This window comes from Gorilla gorilla, chromosome 8 (assembly GCF_029281585.2).
Source record: "Gorilla gorilla gorilla isolate KB3781 chromosome 8, NHGRI_mGorGor1-v2.1_pri, whole genome shotgun sequence".
NCBI classification, from domain to species: domain Eukaryota; kingdom Metazoa; phylum Chordata; class Mammalia; order Primates; family Hominidae; genus Gorilla; species Gorilla gorilla.
In genome coordinates this window covers 112,097,606-112,124,974 of record NC_073232.2, presented here as the reverse complement: position 1 = coordinate 112,124,974, position 27,369 = coordinate 112,097,606, and the positions used below count along the sequence as shown (strand labels likewise).

The 27,369-nt window shown below is 44.2% G+C and overlaps 1 protein-coding gene across 4 annotated transcripts in view; it reads right to left on the bottom strand.

The window, feature by feature from the left end:
- Nucleotides 1-9,712: 9,712 nt before the first annotated feature.
- Nucleotides 9,713-27,369, bottom strand: part of ABCC2 (ATP binding cassette subfamily C member 2) — a 64,636-nt gene continuing 46,979 nt past the window's right edge. For 3 of the 4 annotated variants that reach the window (XM_055352735.2, XM_055352734.2, XM_019035518.4), the window contains 12 exons: nt 27,142-27,277; nt 26,163-26,382; nt 25,862-26,016; nt 23,458-23,613; nt 21,702-21,901; nt 19,462-19,588; nt 17,647-17,748; nt 17,082-17,225; nt 15,756-15,914; nt 14,400-14,566; nt 10,728-10,922; nt 9,713-10,024 (listed from right to left, as the gene is read on the bottom strand). In XM_055352735.2, the coding sequence (XP_055208710.1) occupies nt 9,895-10,024; nt 10,728-10,922; nt 14,400-14,566; nt 15,756-15,914; nt 17,082-17,225; nt 17,647-17,748; nt 19,462-19,588; nt 21,702-21,901; nt 23,458-23,613; nt 25,862-26,016; nt 26,163-26,382; nt 27,142-27,277 (1,891 nt within the window). In that variant the 3' untranslated portion in view covers nt 9,713-9,894. Of the gene's footprint in view, nt 10,025-10,727; nt 10,923-14,399; nt 14,567-15,755; nt 15,915-17,081; nt 17,226-17,646; nt 17,749-19,461; nt 19,589-21,701; nt 21,902-23,457; nt 23,614-25,861; nt 26,017-26,162; nt 26,383-27,141; nt 27,278-27,369 lie in introns of those variants that run through there. The other variant, XR_002007685.4, reaches the window with a different exon arrangement.

Sequence of the window (27,369 nt, the reverse complement as noted above, 5' to 3'; positions counted from 1 at the left end):
GTGCAATGGTACAATCTTCGCTCACTGCAACCTCTGCCCTCAGGGTTCAAGCCATTCTCCTGCCTCAGCATCCCGAATAGCTGGGACTACAGGCGTGTGCCACCATGCCTGGCTAATTTTTTTGTATTTTTAGTAGAGACAGGGTTTCACCACATTGACCAGGCTGGTCTCGAACTCCTGACTTCAAGCGATCCATCCACCTCGGCCTCCCAAAGTGCTGGGATTACAGGTGTCAGCCACCGTGCCTGACCTAAAAATCATTGAGATTTTTAAGTGTTCTCACTACAAAAAAAATGAAAAGCATATGGGGTGTGCCTATGTTAATTAGCTCAATTTAGCCATTTTACAGCATACGTATTTTAAAACATGTACACAAATATGTACATTTTTGGGGTCCATTAAAAAAAGAATGCTACAACATTGTCTGACACAAACAATACATTGGAGAGGTTTGAGGTCCAAATCAAGGAATTTCAATTTGAGGAGTCAGGTAATCAACTCCCGTAAGTTTTTAAGGGGATGACCTGTTTTAAGAAAGCTAAATAGCAGCCAGGCATGGTGGCTCACGCCTGTAATCCCAGCACTTTGGGAGGCCGAGGTGGGAGGGTCATGGGATCAGGAGATCAAGACCAGCCTGGCTAACATGGTGAAACCCCGTCTCTACTAAAAACACAAAAAAATTATTTGGGCATAGTGGTGGCGGAGCTTGCAGTGAGTCGAGATCACACCATTGCATTCCAGCCTGGGCAACAGAGTAAGACTCCATCTCAAAAAAAAAAAAAAAAAGCTAAATAGCAACAGGCTGCTGTGGAGTGAGAACAGACCAAAGGCAGGAAAAGCCAATGAGTGGGGAAAAGAAATCAACTGATTCGGGCATAAGATTGAGAATGGAAAAAAATCAGCATCTATCAAAAATATGAAATTGAATAATGGAATCACAGGCACAAGGGAGATAATTGGGATGGGAGCAAGTTTATAAGATGAGTCTTTGTGTTTGTAACTTTAAATATAAGTATTCCACAGTACTGCAAAATCTATGTAGTTACTTCATCTCGAAATCATTTTTGATAATTAAAAAAAAAAGATGAGTTTTGTTTTAAATACCAGATGTCTTCTAGGCTCTTCCTCCTTAAAATGTGACCTGCAGATCCAGGCACAGTGGCTCAAGCCCTTAATCCCACCTGCTTGGGAGGCTGAGGCGGGAGTATCCCCTTCAGCCCAGGAGTTCGAGGCTGCAGTGGGCTATGATGGCACTACTGCATCCCAGCCTGGGCAACAGCAAGAACCCACTTTTTTTTTTTTTTTTTTTTTTTGAGACAGAGTTTCACTCTTGGTGCTCAGACTGAAGTGCAATGGTGTGATCTCAGCTCACTGCAACCTCCGCCTCTCGGGTTCAAGCAATTCTCCTGTCTCAGCCTCCCGAGTAGCTGGGATTACAGGCATGTGCCACCACGCCTGGCTAATTTTGTATTTTTAGTAGAGACAGGGTTTCCCCATGATGGTTAGGCTGGTCTCTAACTCCTGACCTCAGGTGATCTGCCTGCCTTGGCCTCCCGAAGTGCTGGGATTATAGGCGTGAGCCGCTGTGCCCGGCCCTACCCGAATCCACCTCTTTAAAAAAAAAAAAAGTGGTCTCTAGGCCGGCAGCATTGCCATCGCCACCACCTGTGAGCTCGCTGGAACTGCAAGGGGCCCACCTCCGCAGCATTACTGAATCAAAGTCTATTTTAACAAGATCCTCAGGTGACTTGTGTGCACATTAAAGTTTGAGAAGCACCTGTTTAGACAACTTTTTAAAGTAGGACTTTTTGCTGTCAGAAAAGTAGGATTTACAAAAACCAAGGAAGGAGAGGGTGTCAGATGTTTCAGACACTCTAGAAGGAAATGTCAAAGAAAATTCTTAAATCCAGCTTGCTGGCTTACCTCCTGATTTTTCTCCCCTTCTGTCTGGAAGTAGCTCTTCAGTTGTGCTTTCATCCATGAGTCCCACGACAGGGACTGATGGTGGGAACCTATCGTGTAAATATAGATATGGGGCCTCCCCTCTGATTATTGTGTATAGATATCTCTTCCTCTCAGGAACAGATCCAATGAGATGTGAGAATCCAGTGAGATGATGTCCACAAACTTTCATGAAATGTGAGCTCCAGAGGAGCTCAGTTTCAATAAGGATTGAATTTTGTGTCACCCCATTTTAGTTAATTGTGAAGCTTGGATTCTGTTTATGAGGGTGTTAGTTCAGGGTCAGGAGTACAAACGGGCCTTAGAAGAAAACAGTTGTGCTCTGAACTGTGTTTCATTTGCAGAACCTTATGCTTGAGGACTGAGAAACCTCCAGCTTTAAATACTTCATGCTAAATCCCCTCTCTGGTCACCACATAACTCACGGGGCATTAAATTCTCCCGCCTGTTGGTACATGATACTGCTGAAGTCTTCACGGTTTTACCTTTGCCATGTGTAGCAGATCACCCAGTGCTTCAGAGCAGGGGCAGCAGACTCCGATCTGTCTGAACCCCTGGCTTATGTCCCACAGCCTCTGCTAGAACTTTGCTGCAATTGTTGGTGCAGGTCAGCATTAGTATTTTACAATACTGTCAAGAAAGGAGTTTTCCACAAGTTGCAGATTTTGCAAGCTACATAGGGATACCTACACCTTAACACTCAAGAGATGACCCTCAAGCAGAGAGGAACAGAATTAGTGCCTTCCCAGCAACAGGCTGTGGGGTGGTGGTGGAAGGGAGCAAGCCTCTGATTAGAGTCTCGGCAATGTATTCATTCAGGAAACATTTCTGGGGAGCAGTCAGGTGGGTGAGACCCTGCAGCCACCCTGACAGGTCCTTAGACGGAGCAGGACCACGGCACACAGCAATGCCTGTGAACCGCCACACCTCGGCATCTCACCCAAGCATTTCTCACAGCAACCACCCCAGAGGTCCAGAATTAGGAAAGCTGAGGGTGAGAAATTCTCAATCTGCTGTCGTCAAAAACAGGACTCACTTTGACAAGAGCCCTCACTACAGCCTTCAGTTGAGATCAAGAAAATACCCACAACTCTGTTCAAACTGAATAAGATTTTTGCAATTTGATAGAAGGGATGCCAGGCACGAGTATTGCAACCAACCTTTAGCTGGGCTTAAAAGGCAGCATGACCCCCTACATACTCAAACTACAGTGGGATTTAATGAAGAAGATCCATGAATTGTCATTAAACTGACTTTAGCTGAAGAACTGTGGCAGTTTTATCACAGCTACTTGGGCTTACTTTTATTAGTTTCCTATTGCTATAACAAGTTACCACAAATTTAGTGGCTGAAAACAAATTTATCTCAGCATTCTGGAGGTCAGAAGTTCAAAATTAGTCTCACCAGGCTAAAGTCAATGTGTTGGCAGGGCTGGTTCCTCATGGATGCTCCAGGGGAGAATTCATTTCCTTACCTTTTCCGATTCCTAAGGTCTGCATATCCTGGCTTGCGGCCACTCTCTCCATCTTCAAAGCCAGCAGTGTGGCACCTTCACCTGTCTCACTCCATCCGTCATCCCAGCACGTTCTCGCTCCGACTGTCCTGCCTCTTTTATAAGAACGCTGTGTTTACATTGAGCCCACCTGGCCAATCCACGGTGCTCTCCCCATCTGAAGACCCTTAACTTAATCACATCAGTGAAAGTCCTTTTTTCCAGGGAAGGTGGCATATTCACAGGCTTTGAGGATTAGGATGTGGACATTTTTGAGGACCATTATTCTATCACAGGTGTGAAGCCACATGACATTTTAAAGGCAAATAGTTTTGTTTTTTTTTTTGAGACAGATTTTGCTCTTGTTGCCCAGGCTGGAGCGCAATGGCACAATCTCAGCTCACGGCAAACTCCGCCTCTCGGGTTCAAGTGATTCTCCTGCCTCAGCCTCCCGAGTAGCTGGAGTTACAGGCATGCACCACCATGCCCGACTAATTTTTTGTATTTTTAGTAGAGGCGGGGTTTCTCCATGTTGGTCAGGCTGATCTCGAACTCCTGACCTCAGGTGATCCGCCCACCTCAGCCTCCCAAAGTGCTGGGATTACAGGCGTCAGCCACCGCGCCCGGCCATCAAATAGTCTTTTTGAGCATGTAATCGTGACCCAGTCCAGACTACATAGGTGGCTCTAGAGCAGTGGTCAGCAAACCTGTTCTTAAACGGCAAGATAGTAAATATTTTAGGCTTTGTGGGCCAAATCCTCAACTCTGTATTGTAACATGAAAGCAGGCATAGATGGCAAAGAAAGGAGCATGGATGTGTTTCAGTAAAACTTTATGTGCAAAAACAAGTAGCAGGGCAAATTTGGCCCTAGAGCCATACCCCTACTCTAGGTCCAACTAAAATAAAATAATTCTGTTCAACCATTAACATTGGAGTCAAGTTCGCAGAGAAATTAGACTGTTGGATTAAGGACAATGAAAAGCTGGCCAAAGAGTAATTGGTTTACAGATTGGACCTAATAAAAATTGTGTCAACCAGACAAATATTTATTATACCAGAAGGTACCTTTATATTACCAGAATGCAAACCCTGACAAACCAGATCACAAGTTTCCGCAGATGAGCACTAAAAAAGAAGCAGCCAGGCAAAGATATTGTTTAGCACCAGGTATCAAGAGCAATACCTGTGACCAGAGCTAATAGTACAACCAGTGCTATCCACAATCTCCTGACAACCAAGTTGTTTCCCAGAGAAGAACGAGTGTCTATAGCAAGCTTGTCCAGCCCATGGCCTGTGGGCCGCATGTGGCCCATGGCTTTCAATGTGGCCCACCACAAATTTGTAAACTTTCTTAAAACATAATCAGATTTTTTTTGCGATTTTTTTTTTTAGCTTATCAGCTATCATTAGTGTTAGTGTATTTTGTATGTGGCCCAAGACAATTCTTCTTCCAGTGTGGCCCAGGGAGGCCAAAAGATTGGACAACCCTGGTCTCCAGGCTTGAGCAGCAAGTAATTGTCCCAAAGATGGCTGCCAAGGAACAGGGCAGATGGATCTGAAATCCGTGATAGTGTTTGTCAGGCATAATCGCCAGATGGAAATCAAGTGAGAACCAAGAGGATTAATCAAGAGATTACCAATATGGTGACCAAGGCCTTGATTGTTAGAATTGAAGAAGGAGCTCTATTGTAGTTCATTTTCAAAATTCAGTAAGAACCAAACTAGCCTAGTTTTTCTTCTCTTCCTGAAACTCTATTTTTATGTTCATTTACCTTAAAGAAACACTGCCATACATATATTCCCAGTCTGGTCTCGAACTCCTGAGCTCAAATGATCCTCCTGCCTAGCCTCCCGAAGTGTTGAGATTACAGGTGTGAGCCACTGCACCTGGCCATTTTCTCCTTTTTTCTACTTTTTCCATAAATAGTTGCTTTTTATATTGTAACAGTTAAATTCTACAGCATAACTACTTGCATATGAAATTAAAAGGAGGGCTATGACAATGGAGTGCTTTTTACAGCCAATTGTTTTATGCATTTTTACAATCTTTTACTTATGATGTTCTTTTTTTCTTTTTGGAGACAGAGTCCCACTCTGTCACCCAGGCTGGAATGGAGTGGTGTGATCTCAGCTCACTGCAACCTCGACTTCCTGGGCTCAAGCGATCCTTCCACTTCAGCCTCCTGAGTAGCTGGGACTACAGGCATGCACTACTACACCTGGCTAACGTTCTGTACTTTTTTTTTTTTTTTTTTTTTGTAGAAACGGGGTCTTACCTTGTTGCTCAGGCTGGTCTCGAACTCCTGCACTCGAGCATTCCGGCCTGCCTAGGCCTCCCAAAGTGCTGGGATTGCAGGTGTGAGTCACTGTGCCTGGCCTACTTATGGTATTTTCGAACAATATGAAACCTTTCAAAAAACCAGTCTAGTGTCTAGTCCATGTGGAAGACCAAACTCAGAGTAGAATATAGTCTTTGCTAACTAAATGTAAGTTGCAGGAGCTTGGAGATTTAAATATCAATGTTTGTACAATATTGTTTGCTAATTCTAAAATAAATTCATGATCGGTATGCATTTGTGGTTAAATGTATTCTCATTCTATTATATAAACAGGACAAATTTATTCTGAGGATGTTTCCGAAAGTGCTTATGCAAAATTATTCTGCCAGAAATGTAGGCCTGATGGTTTATTCTTATAGGTTTATTCTTTATATTTTTATAGACTTATTCTTCCTGTTTGTGCCAATGTGCCAATGTATCAATGTAAAATTAGTTTGTTTTCTTTCAATCTGTTTATTGCTTCTGAAAAAGGGGACGCTGCTCAGCTGGTGTTGGTGTTGGGCCTGACGACACTTTCTGTGAATGTTGAAAAACTGCAAACTAAAATCAGTGTGGCTACTTGTGAGAACTGCTGCTGCAGAGAAACTGTTAGAGTGGTGCTAATAGCAACAGAGCCAACGAGAAGGAGCACATTTTCTTCCTCATCCAGGCTGCGTCCAGTGTCCCTCCAGCACCTCCTATTGTAAGAACTTAATAGGAATAGTTGGCAAAGCAGAAATGAGACTTATAAGTCCCAGCATCACAGAGCAAAATCTAAAAGGGTAGGTTTGAAACTGAGAGATAGTAGCTTAACGATGGGCATACGCACCTTTACTTCTGAAACACTATGATTCCATGCACCCAGAAGAATTGGGAAGGGCACAGAAAGTGGACAAAAGATCAGTGAAAAACAGTGAAGATATGGTGGAATTTGGGAAGGTATAGGTTTTAGGTAGTTATCTAAAATTGCCCCTGAAATCGGTAAGTGAAATAAAGCTTGTGAAAGGGATATTAATTAGGCCACAATGGAAAGTAATCTTTATTTAGTTTATATTAGATAGCTTTTGTTTTTGTTTTTTTTTTTTGAGATGGAGTCTTGCTCTGTCGCTCAGGCTGGAGTGCAATGGTGTGATCCTGGCTCACTACAACCTCCGCCTCCCGGGTTCAAGTGATTTTCCTGCCTCAGCCTCCAGAGTAGCTGTGATTACAGGCATGTGCCACCATGCTTGGCTAATTTTTGTATTTTTAGTAGAGGCAGGGTTTCATCATGTTGGCCAGGCTGGTCTCGAACTCCTGACCTCAGGTGATCCACCCACCTCAGCGTCCCAAAGTCCTGGGATTACAGCTGTGAGCCCTAGATAGCTTTTTAAAGTTTTTTGGCACAGTGTCAGACATTTACTGGAAGCTAAATAAATAAGTGATGGCTGATAATCTTCAAAGTTCTCTGGTGATAACTATATCGACATCAGCCTGGACCATTTTGTTTGAGAAACAAATTGAGAAAATATCAGGCTTCTCCTTTAGTTTCACTTTTACTGTTGGTGCTTTACCTAGCTTGCATTTCTCTGGCTTCTGCAGTCAGCGTAAATAGTTCCTTTGTTTTCCAAAGTTCCTCCTGCCCCTCTAAATGCTCTATATCTAAAAACTCATTTAAGAAGCAAGTTTGGAAAGTATGCATGTATGGAATGTGCTTTCAAAATAAACACTAAAAAATAAATAAATAAATAAATTTTAAAAACACCACTAAAAAAAAGGAAAAAGCAGTTTTTTGAAATTCTAATGATTAGAAAGAATAGATGGTAAAAACAGTAGTTAGCTACCTAGCAGTGAAATAGTTGAGAAAAAGAGATAAAGGAAGTGATGATGATGATGATGATGCTGATGATGATGATGATGATACTGATGATGATGATGATGATGATATTGGATTAAAAGAGCAATACAGACTGGAACAATCAGGAAAAAAGAACAAAGATCAATAGCAGAAATAAAGGACATGACTTAGCTCTTATAGAGCTTTACAGGTATTGTATTGTATTAATCTTAAAATGCTAATTTTTTTCCACAAATAGGATGCATTTTACCAACAATGCATACCAAAGTTTAACTGGCAGTATCCTTTCTTCGTGGTATAGAAAATAACAGGTATTTTACAATTGATGGCATCTTAGATTAATATACACTAATCTGCAATTTACAGGAGCTACATTTCATGTACATAAGCAAGTATAGATCTGAAAAGCTAGCTGTAAAAAATAGCCAATGATTATAGAATATTCACAATGTACTAGATCTGGTTTGCAGAATTAAGGAGGGGATTCTCCATGAATAGCGCCCCCCCAGCCAACACTTCAATATCTATACAACTTTGTTGATCTCCATCCATGCTGTGATTCAAAATCGAATTCACAGGGCTATGTGTAGGAGGCACACAAGTTTATCATACAAATGAGACAATTTTTGTGCGTGTGTGAAAGGGGGAGCTATTATTGTTTTGGGAAAACAGATGTAACCCATAACTATTCAGGGCAAACCAGAGGTATGCTTACACTAGCTATACGCCCTTCATTTCAGAAGTTTAATGTTAAGCACCTCACTAAACAGACCGTGAAATGCTGAATAAATCAAAATCTTTATCATTACATCACTGAAAGGGAGGTAAGGAATATGAAGAACCCAAAAGAACCTGACACAAAGGCCCTAGGAGGTGAGGAAGGCCCAAAACTTAGGCTGGCTTCTGAAATCTCCTGCCCAGGAGATCTTAAACTCTCAGTTTGTTGATAATGTAGGAGGTCAAGGCAAGAGATAAAGCCAAGGTCTGCCACAGTGCAGACTAAAACCCTCTGATGAACCTGCGTCATGAAAGGGTTATACCTGCAATGTACAGGTAAAGAGGCCTAGGTCCTGCCATGCAGAATGCAGGAGTCAACAAGAACAACAACAAAACCCCACGCCTATCTCCAACCTGTCACTTTCCCTGGAGAATTTGTAAATCACAAGCTGGCTTTTGTACAGGATTGTGGTCTGAAGTTGCACTGTGGTTTGAAACCCCTTAGTGAAGAATTTCATTCAAAGAGGTTCTGGGTAATGCCCCAGGCAACAGGCTAAAGCATTTCCAATTCCCTTAGGAAGAATTCACGGTCAACTTAGGCCTCAAAGAATGTCCACAGATAAAGTTTTAAGGAGAACGAGCTTATAATAAAAATGCACAAGACATACAAGGAAATAAAATACCATGAGTAAAAACCAACAGAAACAACAGATAAACAAAGAATCCAGACATTGGAATTATCAGACACAATATTTAAAAAACAATTGGAAATGCAAATGCCCCAGAAACATGAAAATATATTCATCCCCAATAGATACTAGGGAAATGAAAATGAAATTCTCAATGATACATCAATTCATATGCATCAGATTGACAGCAATGTTTTCAGTTGGCATTACCAGTTTGGCATCAGCTAGTTTGTGCATGTAAACATGTTCATACCCTCCATTCCTAGGTTATACCCTAGAGAAACTCTTACATATGTGCCAGGAGATGTAGACCAGAATGTCCATAGTAGTACTGTTTATAATTTTTAAAAACCTGAGAATAATGCTAATGATCCCCAATATTAAAACCGATACATTGTGCTGTATTCATACAATGCCAGACTACAGAGCAGTGAAAAAAAATAATGCACCTATTTGCATCACCATGGATGAATCTCAGATATAATATTGAACAAAAGAATCAAGTCATAGAAGATGTATGCAGTATGAGTCAGTCCATTTACATAAGTAAAAAAGGGTATATGTTGTTTAAAGATACATACAAAGGTGATAAAACGGAAATGAAAGGCAAAGGAATAATTATCGTGAAATTCAGGACAGTGGTTGTCCCTGAGAAGGGTGGGTAGCAAGGAAGTACGATCGAGGTAGACAATCGAGGGGTTTCTCAAGTACCTGGTGATATTTATTTTCTTAACCTGGGTAGTAGGTTCATGGGTGTTCACTTATCCTTTTTTAAAACGTACATTTTATACACACTTTTGTATGTATTCTGTATTTTATAAAAAATAAAATTAAATAAGAAATTATTCTTATAGTCCTTTTCTAACCCATGGGGCCTTCTGCTAGAATTTTGTGCTGTTCACATTCTCAATGCCAGCTTCCTTAGCCATAAAGTAAAAGGGTCCAGGGATTTGTAGCAGTTCTTCAGGGCTGCCGTACTCTATAATCTTCCCGTTGTCTAGGACCATTACCCTGAAACAAGGAAGAAAGAAATAAAAGTCTTAGAAAGCAGCATCTCAAGTCTAGGCATTTATAAGAATAACCAGGACTAAGTTGTGGTATAGTCAGACAAGGCTACAAAGCAGTGAAAATCAATGAGCCACAGCTACACATCAACATGGATGAATTCTGCAAATAATACTGAACAAAAGAATCAAGTAATAGAAGAATACAGGCAGTATGAGTCCATTTACATGAGTTTTTAAAAGAAGTGCACATTGTTTAAGGAAAGATTGGTTTACAAAGGGTGCCTATCATCTCTAAACAGCTTTCTAAGATTACTGACTTTTGATTGTAATATGACACAGCTGGAAGGAATAGAAAGCTTCTAGCTGTTTTACAGAGCAGCAGCTGAGGCTCAGGACAGTTAGGAAGGTCTACGGTCAACATCTGCCTCTCACGGCTTGAGCTTCCACCTCCCCATACCCAGTTAATTGTTACAACACACAGTTTCCTATTTTGCCCTCAAGATATGAATAGTTCCCTTAACCTTGTTCGTTTTCATTCGCATGATGTAAAATTTTGGCCAGATTACTTGACATCTCTAAGTCTCAGTTTCTTCATCAGTAATGTGGTGGTGGTTAAACCTTCTGCCATCAGGTGTTTCCCGGCTGACACTGTTACTGTTGAGCAAGGGTTAAGCCATCCGTGTCAAGCCCTGTCCCCCTACACTCACTTGTCACTGTCCATGATGGTGTGCAGCCTGTGGGCGATGGTGATCACTGTGCAGTGGGCGAACTCGTTTTGGATGGTCGTCTGAATGAGGTTGTCTGTCTCTAGATCCACCGCAGCAGTGGCCTCATCCAGGACCAGGATCTTGGATTTCCGAAGCAGAGCCCTGCCCAGGCACAGCAGCTGCCTCTGGCCTATGCTGCAGCCAATAGAAGCAACCATGTGTTAGCTCCTAAAGACCAAGGAAAGACGCAGGGCAGGGGGACCATTTTCATGTTCCAGATCAGACTTTCAAAACCCCCCCTCCAAAATTCCCCTGGAATGTTTGGGCCTCTTCAACTAGCTGTACCTTGCTGCTGTGAGTGTCGTTTTTCAAACTTTCCCAATTGAAGACCCACCCCAAGTACTTAATTAAAAAGTCATATTTCTGGGCCCTTGCTTTGCTCAATCAGAGCGGGCAGGAGCCTAGGAACATGCCTTTTTACTAAGCACCCCAGGCCATTTTTATGCTTAAACAAGTTTGGATAACAATGGCCCAGGAACCATGCTTTGTATTTGGTTGCCATGATATCAACATTTCCAAAACAACATGAGTGTCACCAAGTTTACTTTAGCAGTATTTGACCTGAAACTATTAATATAGGGTGGAACAACACTAGAATGCCCCAGTGGCATTTCTTTGTGGCCTTAGCAAATCCATTTATTATTTTAGTGCGTAATTCTAGTCTCAAGGCTAATTATTTGTTCAAGGCTTTCTGCTTTGATTAGAGATGAAGCTGTCTAATGAACGTGATGTCTTGGTGTGAGATGCAATGTATATGGAATTCAAATATGCTTCTAAAATGCAAATAGCTTTAATTTGCTAAAAGCCTGTAATGAAGGCTGGACCTCTTACTTAACATAAAGAAGCTTTGGGAAATGATGTGAAGGAAATATTCAGGAATTTGCTAATTGCTCTTTCCTGCTGTGGCCATTAGGGAACATATTAAACAGGGGGTGGCCAAAGTTCTGTAATTCTCTGTAAGAAAATTTCTGCAGGAGGTGAGAAGTCACCCAAGATGAACTTCCAGTTTTCCCCTGTAATGTAAGATCAGAGACACTGAAAAACTATTTACTTAGCTTGTACCAAACTCCTGCCTGGCCCAAAGTGTAACGTAGACTTTGGACTTTAGAGTAACAGAGTGTTGCTGAGGTGCCACTTTGTCTTTCAGCTGCTCTCTCCAAGCTGAACTTACCCATCATTCAACAGAGAAATGTAAGTTTTAGTCCCCCAGGCCAGGTTTGAAACTCAGGTCTGAAATCAAGGCATTGGTAATACCATTTAAGCATCTCTCAGCTTGGACAGGAGAAAGATGGCATGATTTTTGTTTTTACAAACCAGAAATGTCAAGGCCTCCCATTGTACCCTACCATAGCGTCCCAAATGTACCCTCTGTAGCACAGACTGTACTGGCATTTACTGACAGAGGTCTGTCTTCATTATGCTGTAAATGCTAGGAAGTCAGGGTTGTGTCTCTGTTTGCCTCTGTATTTTCAGTACCTGGCACATAGTAGGTGTATATATATTTTGGAGACGGAGTTTCGCTCTTGTCTCCCAGGCTGGAGTGCAATGGCGCAATCTCAGCTCACCACAACCTCCACCACCCAGGTTCAAGCGATTCTCCTGCCTCAGCCTCCTGAGGGATTACTGCTGGGATTACAGGCCTGTGCCACCATGCCCCGCTAATTTTGTATGTTTAGTAGAGATGGGGTGTCTCCACGTTGGTCAGGCTGGTCTCGAACTCCCGACCTCAGGTGATCCGGCTGCCTCAGCCTCCCAAAGTGCTGGGATTACAGGCATGAGCCACTGTGCCCGGCCGGTGTTATTACATTTTTGCTGACTGAATGTTTGAATGATCTTTTACACTGGCCTAAAGACCTACTTGAGTCCTGCTAGATGCTAGATCTGTTGTGGAGGGAAAGTAAACTGACGATGTTCTCTACCAGGGCTTGTTCCCTGGGGCTACACACTGAAATCACCTGGGTCCCCGAATCAGTTGGTCTGGGCTACAGTTTAGGTGTTGGGAGCTTTAAAGCTTCCTGGGTGATTTTAGCTTGCAGCCTAGTTAATCACAACACTCTAGGCAGTGCTTCTCAAGTGTAATGTGCACACAAATCACCTGGGAATCTTGCTAAAGTGCGGATTCTGATGAGTAGGTCTATGTCCTGAGATTCTGCACGTGTAACAAGCTCCCAGGTGAAGCCAGAGTGGCTGGCCCCTGAATCAGTTACTGAGCCCTCCCTTCCTTCCTGAGCTTCAACTTGCCAATGGCCTATTCCCTGCCTACCACCACTGAGGCCCCTGGGGCAGGAGCAAGACCTGTCCATGAGAAGTGGGCTTTGGCTGAGGGCAGAACTTCAGTGTGTGGAAGGAAAAACAAAAATGTTACAGGAAAAATGCCAGATCAACTTATTAATGGAGAGGCAAACATACACTGAAGGCCAGAAGTGAACTGTCAACTATATAAAAATGTTTTGGAAAGGTTAAAAATAACTGTGAAAGCCAAGAGAGTCTTTTGTTGATTTCAGGTGTTTCAACAGTGCCTACGGATTTTACAGATGTCACGTTCCCTGTCATCCGCATGCTCTTTAGATCAGTGGTTCTTTAACTGCGATGCCCTTAATAGCCTCGTGGGGATCCTTTAAAACTCCCTATGTCCAGTCTAGCCTCAAACAATTAAATCAGACTCTAGGATTGGACCAGGCAGCCAGACTATTTTCATCCTGATTGTGCACAGCTGGGAGCCTCTGCTTTCTGTGGGATGTGTAAGCTCACATTGTGTAATGTCATATGAGGAGTACATTTAATAACAAAGGTTTTTTTTGTTTGTTTGTTTGTTTGTTTTGAGATGGAGTCTTGCTCTGTCTCCCAGGCTGGAGTGCAGTGGTGTGATCTCAGCTCACTACAACCTCCGCCTCCCGGGTTCAAGCAATTCTCTGCCTCAGCCTCCTGAGTAGCTGAGATTACAGGCGCCTGCCACCACGCCCAGTTAATTTTTTGTATTTTTAGTGAGACCGGGTTTCACCATCTTGGCCAGGCTGGTCTTGAACTCCCGACCTCGTGATCCACTGGCCTCAGCCTCCCAAAGTGCTGGGATTACAGGCGTGAGCCACTGCACCCGGCCAATAACAAAGGTTTTCAAGAGTTGATTTTTTTTTTTTTTGACGGAGTCTTGCTCTGTTGCCCAGGCTGGAGTGCAGTGGCACAATCTCGGCTCACTGCAACCTCCACCTCCTGGGTTTAAGCGATTCTCCTGCCTCAGCCTCCTCAGTAGCTTGGGACTACAGGTGCCCACAACCATGCTCGGCTACTTTTTGTATTTTTAGTAGAGACAGGGTTTCACCATGTTGACCAGGCTGGTCACGAACTCCTGACCTCAGGTGATCTACCTGCCTCAGCCTCCCAGAGTGCTGGGATCACAGGCATGAGCCACTGTGCTCGACCAGTTTTCAAGAGTTTTAAAGCACTTTCACATCTATTTTATCTTGTGAACTTTACAACAGGTTCATTTTACACTTTAGGAATCAGACCTGGATGAAAATTCTATGCCAGGCATCACCTAACACGAGGAACACGAGGAGTGGCCCCCTCACATCCTCTCACTGCCTGCAGGGGTAGCAGGCTATGGAACATTACCTCAGGTTGCCACCAGCCTCTGTCACTTCGTGGGATAACCCAAGTTGCAGGCTGGCCACAAAAGACTTGAGGTGAGCCAGCTCCAGGGCCTTCCAAATCTCCTCATCTGAGTAGTTGTTGAAAGGGTCGAGATTCATCCTCAGGCTTCCAGAGAACAGGATGGGGTCCTGCAAGTGAAAGGACAAGGGGGCTGTTGGGGCTCATGCCAGAAAAGGACCTCGGAGTTCCTCAGGACTGGGAGATGGTGGATAGGACTGGCCTGAGATGGATTCCTGAGGCAGGAAGCTGGTTTGTGGTTGAGCTTCTGCAAGGTTTTCCCTCCTAAGGCTCGGAGTGGCTACCAGCCAGGGGCTAGGCACAGGGTTAGAAGTCCTCGGTTTATTTTTTGTTTTTGAGGCTGAGTTTCACTCTGTTGCCCAGACTGGAGTGCAGTGGCACGAACACCGCTCACTGCAGCCTTGACATCCTTAGCTCAAGTGATCCTTCCACCTCAGCCTCCCGAGTAGCTGGGACCAGAGGCACGCACCACGATGCCTGGCTGATTTTTTAAATTTTTTGTAGAGATGGGTTCTTGCCATGTTGCCTAGGCTGATCTTGAACTCCTGGGCTCCAGTGATTCACCTGCCTCGGCCTCCCAAACCCAAACTCGTGATTTCAAGGTAGAGGGATCAGAGGAGGGTAGAGGAAAGAATAGTACAGCTGCATGAGAAGAAGGTGTCACGCTTTTGAAGAGGCTGGAGAAAAGACTATCCAACTGAGCAAACACCAGACAGACCAAAACTACCCCCAGAGGAACTGGGCTGCAGTGGGCGGAGGAGGAAAAGTTCTCCTGAGGAGCCGCTGCGGGGAACGGAGAGGCCTCGCGGCAGTCCTTATCTGGCAGGATCCAGAGAGGAAGCCGAAGGGAAATCTTTCTTGCTGATGCACGAAGCGTTCCGCTCGCTGGCAGAAACCTGCAGCAAATTCCCTCCTCTATCTTTTAACCATAGCAAATGGGGAGTATAAAGCTTAATGGCTTCAAGCTTCAGCGGCAAAACTGCTAATGCTGATTGCAAAAGTCTTGCAAACCGTGATGGGCTACAAGCAACGCTAAAGAATCGTCTGCTGTACTTGACTTCTGTTGTGTTGCTGCCACCTAGTGGTCAGATACAGGCAGCCACAAATGCATATTACCAAACATTTCAAAACTTAAGTTCTGGAAACGACGTGTCCATCCTAGGGAACTAGCTCAGGTATCCCGAGTAGACCGTGGAATTGACAGTGCTGACTGAATAGACATCAAGAAGAAGCTGCATATGTTTCCTGTAAAACAAGCTGCTCCCCACGGCATGTGCCCGAGTAAGTTCTAGAGCTCACCTGGGGGATGATGGTCAGCTTCTCTCGGAGGTCGTGGAGCCCAATGGAAGCAATATCTACTCCATCAATGATAATCTGACCACCGGCAGCCTCTAAGATTCTGAAGAGGCAGTTTGTGAGGGATGACTTTCCAGCTCCTGTCCTGCCCACCACACCAATCTGCGAATATAGTTCCCTTACACATTAGTTCCACAAATAATTCTTGGGGAAAAGTTATTTAGCCTGGGCATTCACAGTCACAGGAGGTAAGAGGCAGTGACTGGCTACTCCATCTCTAAGATATTAAACTGATTTTGGTTTTGGTGAGGAAAAAAGTACCCAGATGTCAGAAAAAGATGCCAAAAATCATTGTTTGCTGAGAACTATAGTCACTGTTTGAAATGGACTCTCTTGGCAGCTGTTGTTATAATTATTATTGGAAATTATAGATAAAAACAAAATCCTTGTTTAGGCCAGGCGTGGTGGCTCATGCCTATAATCCCAGCACTTCGGGAGGCCAAGGCAGGCAGATCACCTGAGTTCAGGAGTTCAAGACCAGCCTGGTCAATATGGCGAAACCCCGTCTCTACTAAAAATACAAAAAAAAATTAGCCAGACATGGTGGCATGCACCTGTAGTCCCAGCTACTTGGGAGTCTGAGTCAGAAAAATCACTTGAACCCAGGAAGCAGAGGTTGCAGTGAGCCAAGATTGTGCCACTGCACTCCAGCCTGGGTGATAGAGTGAGACTCCATCTGAAAATAAATAAATAAATAAATAAATAAATAAAAATAAAGAAAAAAGAAAAATGCTTGTTTAGAAGTGAAGAAGGGAAAGATTAGGTCTGCCACCAGCTGAGAGCCAGACTCTGATCTGGACCTCAGCGTCCTTGCTCATCAGACCCCAAGTCCTCGCAGAACAACAGCACCTAAGGAGGGTGTCTGACTTTGAAGACTGGGAGGAGAACTGGGCCATTCTTCCTTCAGGGACAACCTCCACACTGCTATTCTCAACAGTTCCTTCACCAGGCCTGGCCGCCCCCTTGTTTCCTTCCTGACTTCCTCTCTGCATACTGTGGACCTTATAGGAAAGGGGCCCTGGTCAGCTGGCTAGGAGGCAGGGAGGAGCTGAGCAGAAGGCCCCGACAGCTGCAGTAAGTCTGTGTGATCCCTGGCTGCTATCCTTCCCTCTGATACTGTGTCCCCACACCTCCCCAGGGCAGAGGAAGTGCCCTGACCCTTTCCCTCCATCCAAATGATGAAGGCTTAGGGCCCAGCTGCTCTCCACTCTGTCCAATTGTTGTTTGATCACAAGGCCTCCCATCCAGGCCTTCCTTCACTCCACCTACCTTCTCCATGCTACCGATGTCACAAGTGATCCCTCTGAGGACCAGATCCAGCTCAGGTCGGTACCGCACTTGGTAGTTGTTAAACTGGATCTTGCCTTTGCTGGGCCAATCTGGCGGAGGCCTCTTATCAGTCACCCAGGGTGCCTGGCAAGGAGACAAGATGAGAAGTAAGTTTTATAAGGTGGCAACTCAGCCGAACAGTCCACCCGGGACTCGTGTCATAGAACAGGAGAAGGGTAGCAGTGTCCCAGCTACCTAATGGCCTCTGCATTTAATAGACTGAACTAGACTTGCACTTTTGGAAAGTTCCTACCTTATTCAGTTAAAGAAAAATACACCATGAGCTTGTGCTGTAGATCTCCTTGGTATGTTCCAAGACCCGACATCCCCTAAACCATTTCCTATTCTAAGTTTGAAGAAATTAGGTCCTTTGAGTTAGAGGAAAGGAAACTTTAGGGACCCATTATGGGCCCATGTGAAATATGGAGAAATTCTAAAGATGCACTCTCGAAGGAGTTGCATGTTGTTTTTGCCTTGTTCCTGGATTTTTCCAGTTCCTCCTTACCTCATTTTCCACTTTTGTGTACTCAGTTATTCGCTCAACAGCCACAATGTTGGTCTCTATTTCTGATGTCATCCTCACCAGCCAGTTCAGGGTTTGTGTGATCTACAGAAAAACCAGAAGACTGAAAATCATCATAGGCACAGAAACCAACTCAACCACTCAAACCACAAGGACAATCCAGTGCCGACTTTGTACCCAGCACTGTGCTGGACTCTACAAGGGAGTAAGGAAAAGTGTAAGAAAGACAATCCTTGCCTCCTTGGGGAAGGAATTAAGAGCAGTGCATTGAATGGCTGCAGACTAATTAGGTGCTCACGCGAAGGGCAATGTGAGTGTCTAGTGGTTTGGGACTAAAGCTGGAATTTGAGAGTCTGGCAATGGGTGGAGTGGGAGCAGAGCTCAGGCCTCCTGCCTGGATGCCTAGTGTTCTTTGTGAATCAGGGAAAGGCATGATCCAGGCCAGGGAATCTGTAGATTACTCAGATGCAAACTTCTTTCAGAAAAAGACTCAGGAGTTTGCATATATGCACAGAGAGTTCTTGTTGAGCAAATGGTGGTTAAAGAAAGGGAGCCGCAGAAAGCAAAGGACGGAATCATGGGGACTCAGAGTATCCACTTTGTGTAGATTGAAGCATATGTAATTGTTGGTGTTTGAGTCATTTTGTTTTGGTTCAATCTAATAGTTTCCTGACTATTTGCCTTGTCTGTCCTGGGTTAAAAAGCCTAGAAATGGGGGTATGAAAGGGCAGTGACACAAGGAACTAAGTGACTCTGGTGAATAAGAAAGTCCTTTTAGGTGCCCTGGCAGGAACACATTGGGCCTTATTAACTTCTTTTTTTTTTTTTTTTTTTTTTTGAGATGCAATCTTGCTCTGTTGCCCAGGCTGGAGTGCAATGGCACGATCTTGGCTCACTACAACCTCTGCCTCCTGGGTTCAAGTGATTCTCCTGCCTCAGCCTCCCCAGTAGCTGGGATTACAGGCACACGTCACCATGCCTGGCTAATTTTTTTTGTATTTTTAGTAGAGATGGGGTTTCACCATGTTGGCCAGGCTGGTCTCAAACTCCTGACCTCAGGTGATCCACCCGCTTCGGCCTCCCAAAGTGCTGGGATTACAGGTGTCAGCCACTGTGCTCCACAGGCCTTATTAACTTCTAATGAAGAGAGCACTATTATATAATGCCCACATGTAACTATGCAAATCTCTTTGAACTAAAAAAATTAGTTCAAAAAGATGGTCAAATGACTCATTTATAACAAATATTGATTGAATAATTACGGTAGTGCCAGCCACTGTCTTAGGTGCTAGAAAAGAATCATGCCTGCCATGTATCCTCTAGTCATGCTGGGGATGCTGCAGTGAGACACATTCTATAGTTTTATCAGACTCTATGTTCTTTATTAGAATTACCTCCAATTATTCTACGATCTAAGAAAAATAAACACAGGAGGAATTATTTGTTCAAAAAGCCTTTCTGATTACTGCTACATTCTAGAGAAGAAAGTTATTTATTCTCTCACTAGAACCAAGCAAAGAGGCAGACAGGGAACAATTAGATTGAAACATATGAAATTGCCTTCTTAAGCCCTAAGGTCAATATTTATGTCCAGTTTTCTAGATGGCATTCATGTCTACTTAGGAAGAGTAAGGAATATGTCCATGGGTAAAAGATGGAGCCAGGGTTTGAACCTCAGTCTTCTTTAGTCCCTCTAGGTTTAAGAAGGAATCAAGAGCACAGACTCCACAGTATACATCAGGCTTAATTTAAGAATGAGCACACTAACGAAACCAAACTCCCAACCTTCAAACTCACATTGAGTGCATTGGACAGAACAAAGCCAACAGTGTCCCCACTTAGGGTATCTCTATAAATAACCATCATCAAGGCTGAAAAGAAGACAATCAGGTTCCCAACCAGCTCCAGGCGAATTGCAAGCCACCTGTGGGGCAACAGAACCAGAGAGTGCGTGTCACTGATCACGTCCTCATCTTAACCAGCAACCTTGGCGTTCACAGAACATTCTCAGAGGGTTTGACTTGATCGGGCCGCACTCTTAGGCAATGCCTCAATTTGACTTAGAAACACCATGTATTCCTAAAAGCCTATTGATATATTTTTTAAGAAAATAAATAGCATTTTAAAGATCCTAGAGGTCTTTGCTGAACTAAGGGAATCCTACAGTGCAATGTCTACCAAACTCGCCAAATCATAAGAATCACCTAGGGCAACTGTTAATATACAATGTTACAAATTCATGTGGAAAATTCCTGGACCCTTTCCTTTAAGATTCTGATTTCAGGGGGCCTAGGATGGGATTCAAGAATCTGCATTTTTTTTTGTTTTTGTTTTATGAGACAAGGTCTTGCTCTGTCACCAAGGCTAGAGTGCAGTGGCATGATCATGGCTCACTGCAGCCTCGACCTCCCGGGCTCAAGCCATCCTCCTACCTCAACCTCCCAAGTAGCTGGAACTATAGGTGCACACCACTACACCCAGCTAATTTTTTTGTATTTTTTGTAGAGCCAGGATTTCATCATGTTGCCCAAGCTGGTCTTGAACTCCTGGGCTCACGTGTTCTGCTTGCCTCAGTCTCCCAAAGTGCTGGAATTACAGGCATGAGCCATTGCTCCTGGCCAAAAATCTGCATTTTAAATGAACGCTCCAAATGACTTCTTTTGATCAGGCTGGAGAAGCAATGCCATAGTGAATCCATGTGTAAGATTAAAAAGTAAGCACCATAGGAAGGGTCAACGTGCCCTGTTTGATTTCAGTATTTGTAAAAGGGGAAGAAGAAGCTGAGGGTGAAAGGAAGTTAGGTGCAAGTTGGCCACAGGGAGATATACTGGGGTTTCATAGAGAACTGAAGAATACATGTGTATAGACACAGTTTATAAAAATGGACTTTCCCAGGCTGGCCGTGGTGGCTCACGACTGTAATCCCAGCACTTCGGGAGGCCAAGGCAGGCAGATCACCTGAGGTCAGGAGTTCAAGACCAGCCTGACCAACACGGAGAAACCCCGTCTCTACTAAAAATAAAAAAAATTAGCTGGGCGTGGTGGTGCATGCCTGTAATCCCAGCTACTTGGGAGGCTGAGGCAGGAGAATTGCTTGAACCCAGGAGGCAGAGGTTGTTGTGAGCTGAGATTGCACCATTGCACTCCAGCCTGGGCAACAAGAGGGAAACTCCATCAAAAAAAAAAAAAAGGACTTTCTCAAAGAAAATGTATTTAAATGTCTGCACCAATAATTCCAGCATGTGTATGAATAAATATGATATGTCCTTTACAGTGAAGGTCTAATAAGATTTACTTATATGCCTTTTCCTTCTTGGAAAGTCTCTAAGAAATAAAATATCTTTACAATCAAACTCCTGACCTGTCCACATTCCAAATAATACTGACCATCTTTAGCGCCTCAAGACACTTTGGAAGCCACTCAATAATTTTTCTTCCTGAAAAAGATCTTCCTCTTTCCAGGACATACTGCTTGCCAGGGCTTAAGGATACTGGAGAATAATGCTCACCCTGTTCACAGGACGGAAGCTTCCCTTTCTGTCATCAATGGTCTTACCTAAAAATTCCCAACTCTCCTCTCTCCAACCTCCACTGCCTTCACTACCCAGAAAGAGTGTCATGACTATGGAGAATCTCACATCTGTTCTCAGAAAAGTAAACAGAGGATGTTCAGTTCACCCAGCACTTGTTTGGTACTGGGTTACAAAATGCTCACAAATGTCATTTGACTTCCACCATGAGACAGGTGGAACCCTGTGAGATAGGGTGTGTTCTGGCCATTACAAAAACAAAGAAACGGAGATTCTCCTTAGAGAAGTCAAGGCAATTCACCCAGCTTGGTAAACGGCAGAGCTGTCATGGGGACCCAGTCTCTGACTCCAAAGCTCATGCTTTCTTCTCTCCACTTACATAGCATGACAGTGTGTGTGGCCAGAGTGAATTTCATACCACTAGCCATGCCTGCCCTCCCACCGCTAATATCAAACATATAGAACCCCAAAGTACACACATGGGTAAATACCCAGGGGAAGCCTCACCTGTTGGAGGTGATCCAGGAAAAGACACATTTCTGGTTGGTGTCAATCCTCACCTCATTGTGTTTCAGAAATCGCTGCTGGTGCTCAAAGGCACGGATAACTGGCAAACCTGATACGGTCTCGCTGAAGTGAGAGTAGATTGGGGACCTGGTGACAGAGTCCAGACGCCTCAGCTGGCGGGAGGTAGACACATAAAACATCTGGACACAAAAAGTAAAGAATCAGCCAGTCCCGCAGTCATGAGGCATCCACCATCTTCCTCCTTTCTGGCCACAACCCAGCATTCTTCCCCTTGACGGGCACAGCTTACGTCTGAACAAGACAAAAGCCTGCAGTGCCATGTCTGGGAGCAGAATGATGAGAGAGGCTCCGAGGAGGAGACCAATGAGAAGACTGGGGTTGGTGGGGAACAGAGTGGGGTGAACGTGAGGAGAGCACACTGCAGCCTCAGAGCTTTGAGTCTCCAAACCTCCTAAGGAGTTCCTTCAGCCTAACCCATATCCCCCAGATCTACGGCTATCGTCCATGTGACAGTTTCTGTACTCATTAGAGAAAAGGTCCCCAAAAGGATTTTGTAAAGGCAGTGGGGCCCGTGGGGTGTGTAAAGTGGGGATGGGCAGGAAATGGCCAGAAAAAGGCATGCCTAGGTTTGGGTAAAAATGGAAGAATCTGTTCAGTTAAGTGACCAAAACTGTGCCTCGGTGGTGTGTGAAGGTACAGAGAATTCTGGAGGTATGCAGAGTGCTGAGCGGGTAAGAACTGGAACAGGGTAGAATCCAGTGCAGGAAGAACCCTGTGGCCTGAGGGCAAGGGGGAGTGGAATGGGTCCGTGCTGCTACTAGATTCTGTGAGGATTTGTTGAAACCTGGGAAGAGTGGGGCATTGGAGAGACGGGATGCAAAATGTTAAACATGGACATACAGATGTTCCCTCCAATAACCCTGCTTCTTGTTTGTTGGCTTGTTATTAATAGTTAAAAGGCCGCTATGGTGACAATGTGCCTGAGGAACTGTACACGGACATGGGGGCGAGCCGCCAATCGCAGGCCACAAGGCCACGAGCCCCTGATCAGTGTCTTCAGAATTGTTTCCCCAGGCAAACAATTCACCACAAAAGCAGCTGGTGGGACCAGAGTTCCTCCACAGCCTCCCCTTCCCTCATCCATTTTATTGTGGGAATAGGGTTCCTTCCACTCATTCCAGTTTCCCTGTTTTGCTTTCAAGCTGCACATTCCCTCGAAGAATACACTGGAATTGAGCCTAAACTACCCACGGACACCCCAGTGAAACTAGAACTTTGCCGAAGTAAAAAGAAAGACCCAGCTGCTGCTGAGAGACGTCTCCAAGCAGCTATGCCTGTCCAAAGTCAACCAAGGAAGCACCATAGCATGGCTCTTCTGGAACCGACCTAATCGTCATGGGGGTTCTTATGGAGCTGCAAGACTGTGTCCAGAGCCAATCTCAAAGTAGTCTTGGATCCAAACATAAATCTGTCCCACCTAAGCTTCCAGGGAGTGAAGGGTGGGCAGCAGTTAGGGTGACATTTGCCATAAATGGTGCGCCCATTGATGCTCTCACTTCAGCTTCAGACAGTGGCCTGTGGGCTCCTGGGTATGTCAACGTATGACTAAATGGCAAAGATGCTGAGGGGAGGAGTGAGTGACTAGCAATGAATCAGAGAGAAGATTCTCAGGAAAGAGGCTGGGCTTTTATAGATAGAGAGGAAGGAAGGATGACTTAGCCATTTCCAAACCTACCTGAACAGATACATAGATAATGCCAAGAGGAATGACAATGATGGTGAAGACAGGAGTGGCCATGCAGATCATGACAAGGGTGCTGATTATCCCCAGGAAGCATGTAATCCAGCTGCGCAAGGACTGAGGCAGGGTGTCATCCACTGTGGAAATATCCTAGGAAAACGATTAGGAGAGATACACCATCATTGAGGTCTTCCTAAGATAGTTTACATCTTCCTAGTTCTAGCAAGGAATCTGTTGGAGTCTGTGTGTTCCCAGTACTCCTTCATGTAATCATTTCATTGTGTTCATTTGCAATAGGCTGCATTGCTTGCCCCAATAACCAATTTCATTTCCATAATTTCTTCATTTAGGCCTGGCGTGGTGGTCACACCTGTAATCCCAGCACTTTGCAAGGCCGAGGTGGGTGGATCACCTGAGATCAGGAGTTCAAGACCAGCCTGACCAACATGGTGAAATCCCATCTCTACTAAAAATACTCAGGAAGTTGCTTCCTCTGCCAAGCATAGAGGACCAAGGGGAAGGGAGCTGGGGTTGAACGTGAGCCTGCCTGGACAGTGTTCTAACCAAGGAACCCAGCGGGAACAGATGTGTCTTACTGCCATGTTGCCTTCGTGTCATGTGAACTAAATGAACAAATAAGAAAAATGAATGAATGGATGGATGGTTTGGAGAACACTCAAGAAGCTTGGTTTATATTTTGGGTTGCCCTTGCCTAAATTTCTGGGGATTATATTGATTCTATGATTGGTAATATGTGAGTACCAAAGTGAGTTTAAGTTATCTCTGGAATTTCTCAAACTGTATCAGGGATAATGGTCTTCCAGGAAAGCTCTGAATCATGGATGACTCCTGAGTCTAACCTACCTTTCCCAAAGTCCTATCAGAATGCAAATAACTATACCCACAGTTGGCAGAGAAAAGAAATCCCTACCAGTTATCAGTTCTATGCAGATTACTTTTGATCCTTACCTGGCGCAGAGTCTCCATCTGTCCTTCCTCCACTCCATCTCCTCTTAACTCAGCCATTGATCCCAGAGGCCCCTTGATCAAACTCCCCTTAATAGGTCTGAGCCACCTCCCCAACGAAACATACTATATAATTAATGACAGTTTCCTTTCTCATGCAAAAGCAGTCTTCGAACTATGACTGTTGCCTAAGTAACTCACAGAAAACCTCTGTGTTCTCTTTCCCAGAAGATTATATATATTACAACATGGGGAAAACTGTGATCTTTACAAAATTACTATGAGAAATTTCTCACCCAAAATTGAGTGTTCTTTTAGGTTCTAGTAAAGAGCAGAAAGGCCATTGAAGTTGTCTCTAGTGACATCATGCCCACTGTTTCTGCCCCAGAGGAAGATGACACAGGGGGACCAGTTAACGGCCCACTTTTGAAGCAGTTACTGTGTCCCCAGAACCTGGCTGTGGACTGTGAGCTATACTTTCTATGTCTGCCCCAAGACCAACAAACAAGAGTCCAGAGCTGCTCCATAAGCACAGGGCTAAAAACTGTGCTGGTGATAGTTACTTATCATTCAGAATTGCCTGATCTCTGCCTCTGTTCCTGAATTCCCATCTCAGATACACTAAAAAATCAATGAGTTGGGTCTGGCCCATGGAAGAGAGACATCTATGATCTTCACATTCATTGAGTGCCCCAGTGCCTAGTACAGTAGTTGGCTCATAGAAAGTGCTCAATAAAGGTTGTTGAATGAATGAATGAGTGAATGCCAAGGGTTCCAGGATCTGTGGTAGATGGAAACAATATTTGAGAACTTTTTAAAATCACTGATGACTCTATTCCATAGTCCAGACCAAATTTACTCATTCTTAAAGCATTCAAGATAGAAGTTTCAGGAATGGAGGCAGAGGCCAAGCAAAGGGTTATCCTACTATCTCTCGTATTTCCTGTCCCAGGCAGTGACAGTGCTTTTATTTATGTTCCTTCCTCTGCAGCATAATCCTTCTCACCCTGCTCTACTGCCATCCCCCAACCCTTGCCATCTCCCTGGCTTGCTTCTATGACTTAAGTTTCACCTTTTCTGACATTTCCCACCTTTATCACGCAGGCTGGGCTAGTGCCTTTTTTTCCTTTGTACTCCCAGACCACCTTTCTACACACTGCTGTTACTGGTTTTACTATATTCTATTATAATCCTTCACTTCTTTGGTTGTCTTCTTCACTAGATGCTGAGCTACTTGAAGGGTCAGAGATGTTCATCCCTCAATCTCCAGGATTCTTGGGAGCTCACAGCAGGTACTCAAGAAACACTTGCATGTTGAGTGACAAAAGAACTGGAACTGAACCGTGTTGTCTAGGGGGACACAATAATTCCTCCCTGTCAGAAAGATCCTCAGTATATAAACATACCACCTGACAGTTCTTGAGATACTTACGCCGGCAAACCTGTTCACAATCCGGCCTGTGGGTGTTGTGTCAAAAAATCTCATAGGTGCTCGAAGGATATTGTTCAGCAGTTGCTTGTGCAAGATATTTGATGCATGGACGAAACCAAAGGCACTCCAGAAATGTGCTATGAACACAAATATACCTAGAGATGGAAGCAGTTTTGTCAGCACCATGCATAGGAATCCCTGAAGACTTGTGCCCAGGACATAACGGCAAATGCATTCCTGAGTCCAGGAAAAGTACAGGTTCCAGACAGATTCTGTAAGATGTCATAGCCATCAGACATACCTTGGGCTAATCCCAGAGCTCCGTAGACTCCAACTCTCATGTCCCTCTGAGATGCTGGATAGTCGGTGCTATTGAAGATTTTAGAGTCACTGGTCCAAGCACTGAGCCAGAGGTTGGATCCAATAAAAGCCACAGAATTCATCACAAACGCAAGGATGATGAAGAATATCGAAAACAATCCTATTGCTTGTAGGTACTCCAGGTAGATGGAGAACTTCACCTGCAAAGTCCCCACCTCAATATTAGTAGAACTCCCTAATGGCTTTTGATAAGAAATCACCTAGAATGCCAACCACAAGGAGAAGTGGAGTCCCCTGGGAGCATGGGTAGCAGGTAGCAAAATTTGGTAGTCTGTGGTCACCATTTCTGCACTGTGCCAGGAAGGATAATAGAACAATGCTGAAACACAATGCAGGGTAAATAGTCATCAAAGCTAAAGGCATTTAAGAGGAGAAGATATAAAAACAGATTGGGACAAGCCAGACATGGTAGCATGCCCCTGTAGTCCCAGCTACTCAGAAGGCTGGCGTGGGAGGATCTCTTGAGCCCTGAGATTTTAGTCCAGCCTGGGCAACATAGTGAGACCCTGTATCTAAAATAAACACACAAACAAAAAATCAGAGTGGAACAGATGATGGGGTTCTACTGCCAACCTTGAAATTTGTGGTTAAATTTCATTAATTTGAATTATGTGCTCTAGGTCTGAGTTTTCCTGTTCCTCCACACATCAGAATGGAATCAAACACTCATGAAGTGTAGGATGAGGACATTCACAGGAAACATAGCATTCTTTATGGAAATATGACTTGGTAGAAAGCCCACAGCCTCTGCTAACAGGTTAATAATGAGTCTGAAGATTTGCAAAGGACAGAGGACATATTGCTCCTGTAAGTATGCGTTCAATTTTCACTGAACGTTAAAAATTTTGGGTTCTAAACCTTGTAACACCTCAAATGCTACTTTTCTGTGTGGTGTTCACCTTTCCAGTTTCTATGAATTCCTTCTTAATTAGTTTTTGTCCTTTCACTAGTTCTTCGTCTTCCTTCAGGCTATTCACATTCCGAGTTTTCAAGGAGTTTCTCAGGGACTTCAGATGCCTGCCATTGGACCTAGAACTGAGAGAGGGAAGCTTCCCTGAGCATGCAGGCGATTCCCAAGGGTCTTCTTGCAAGCAGATGTCACAGTCACTCAGCTGGCATCGAAGCGC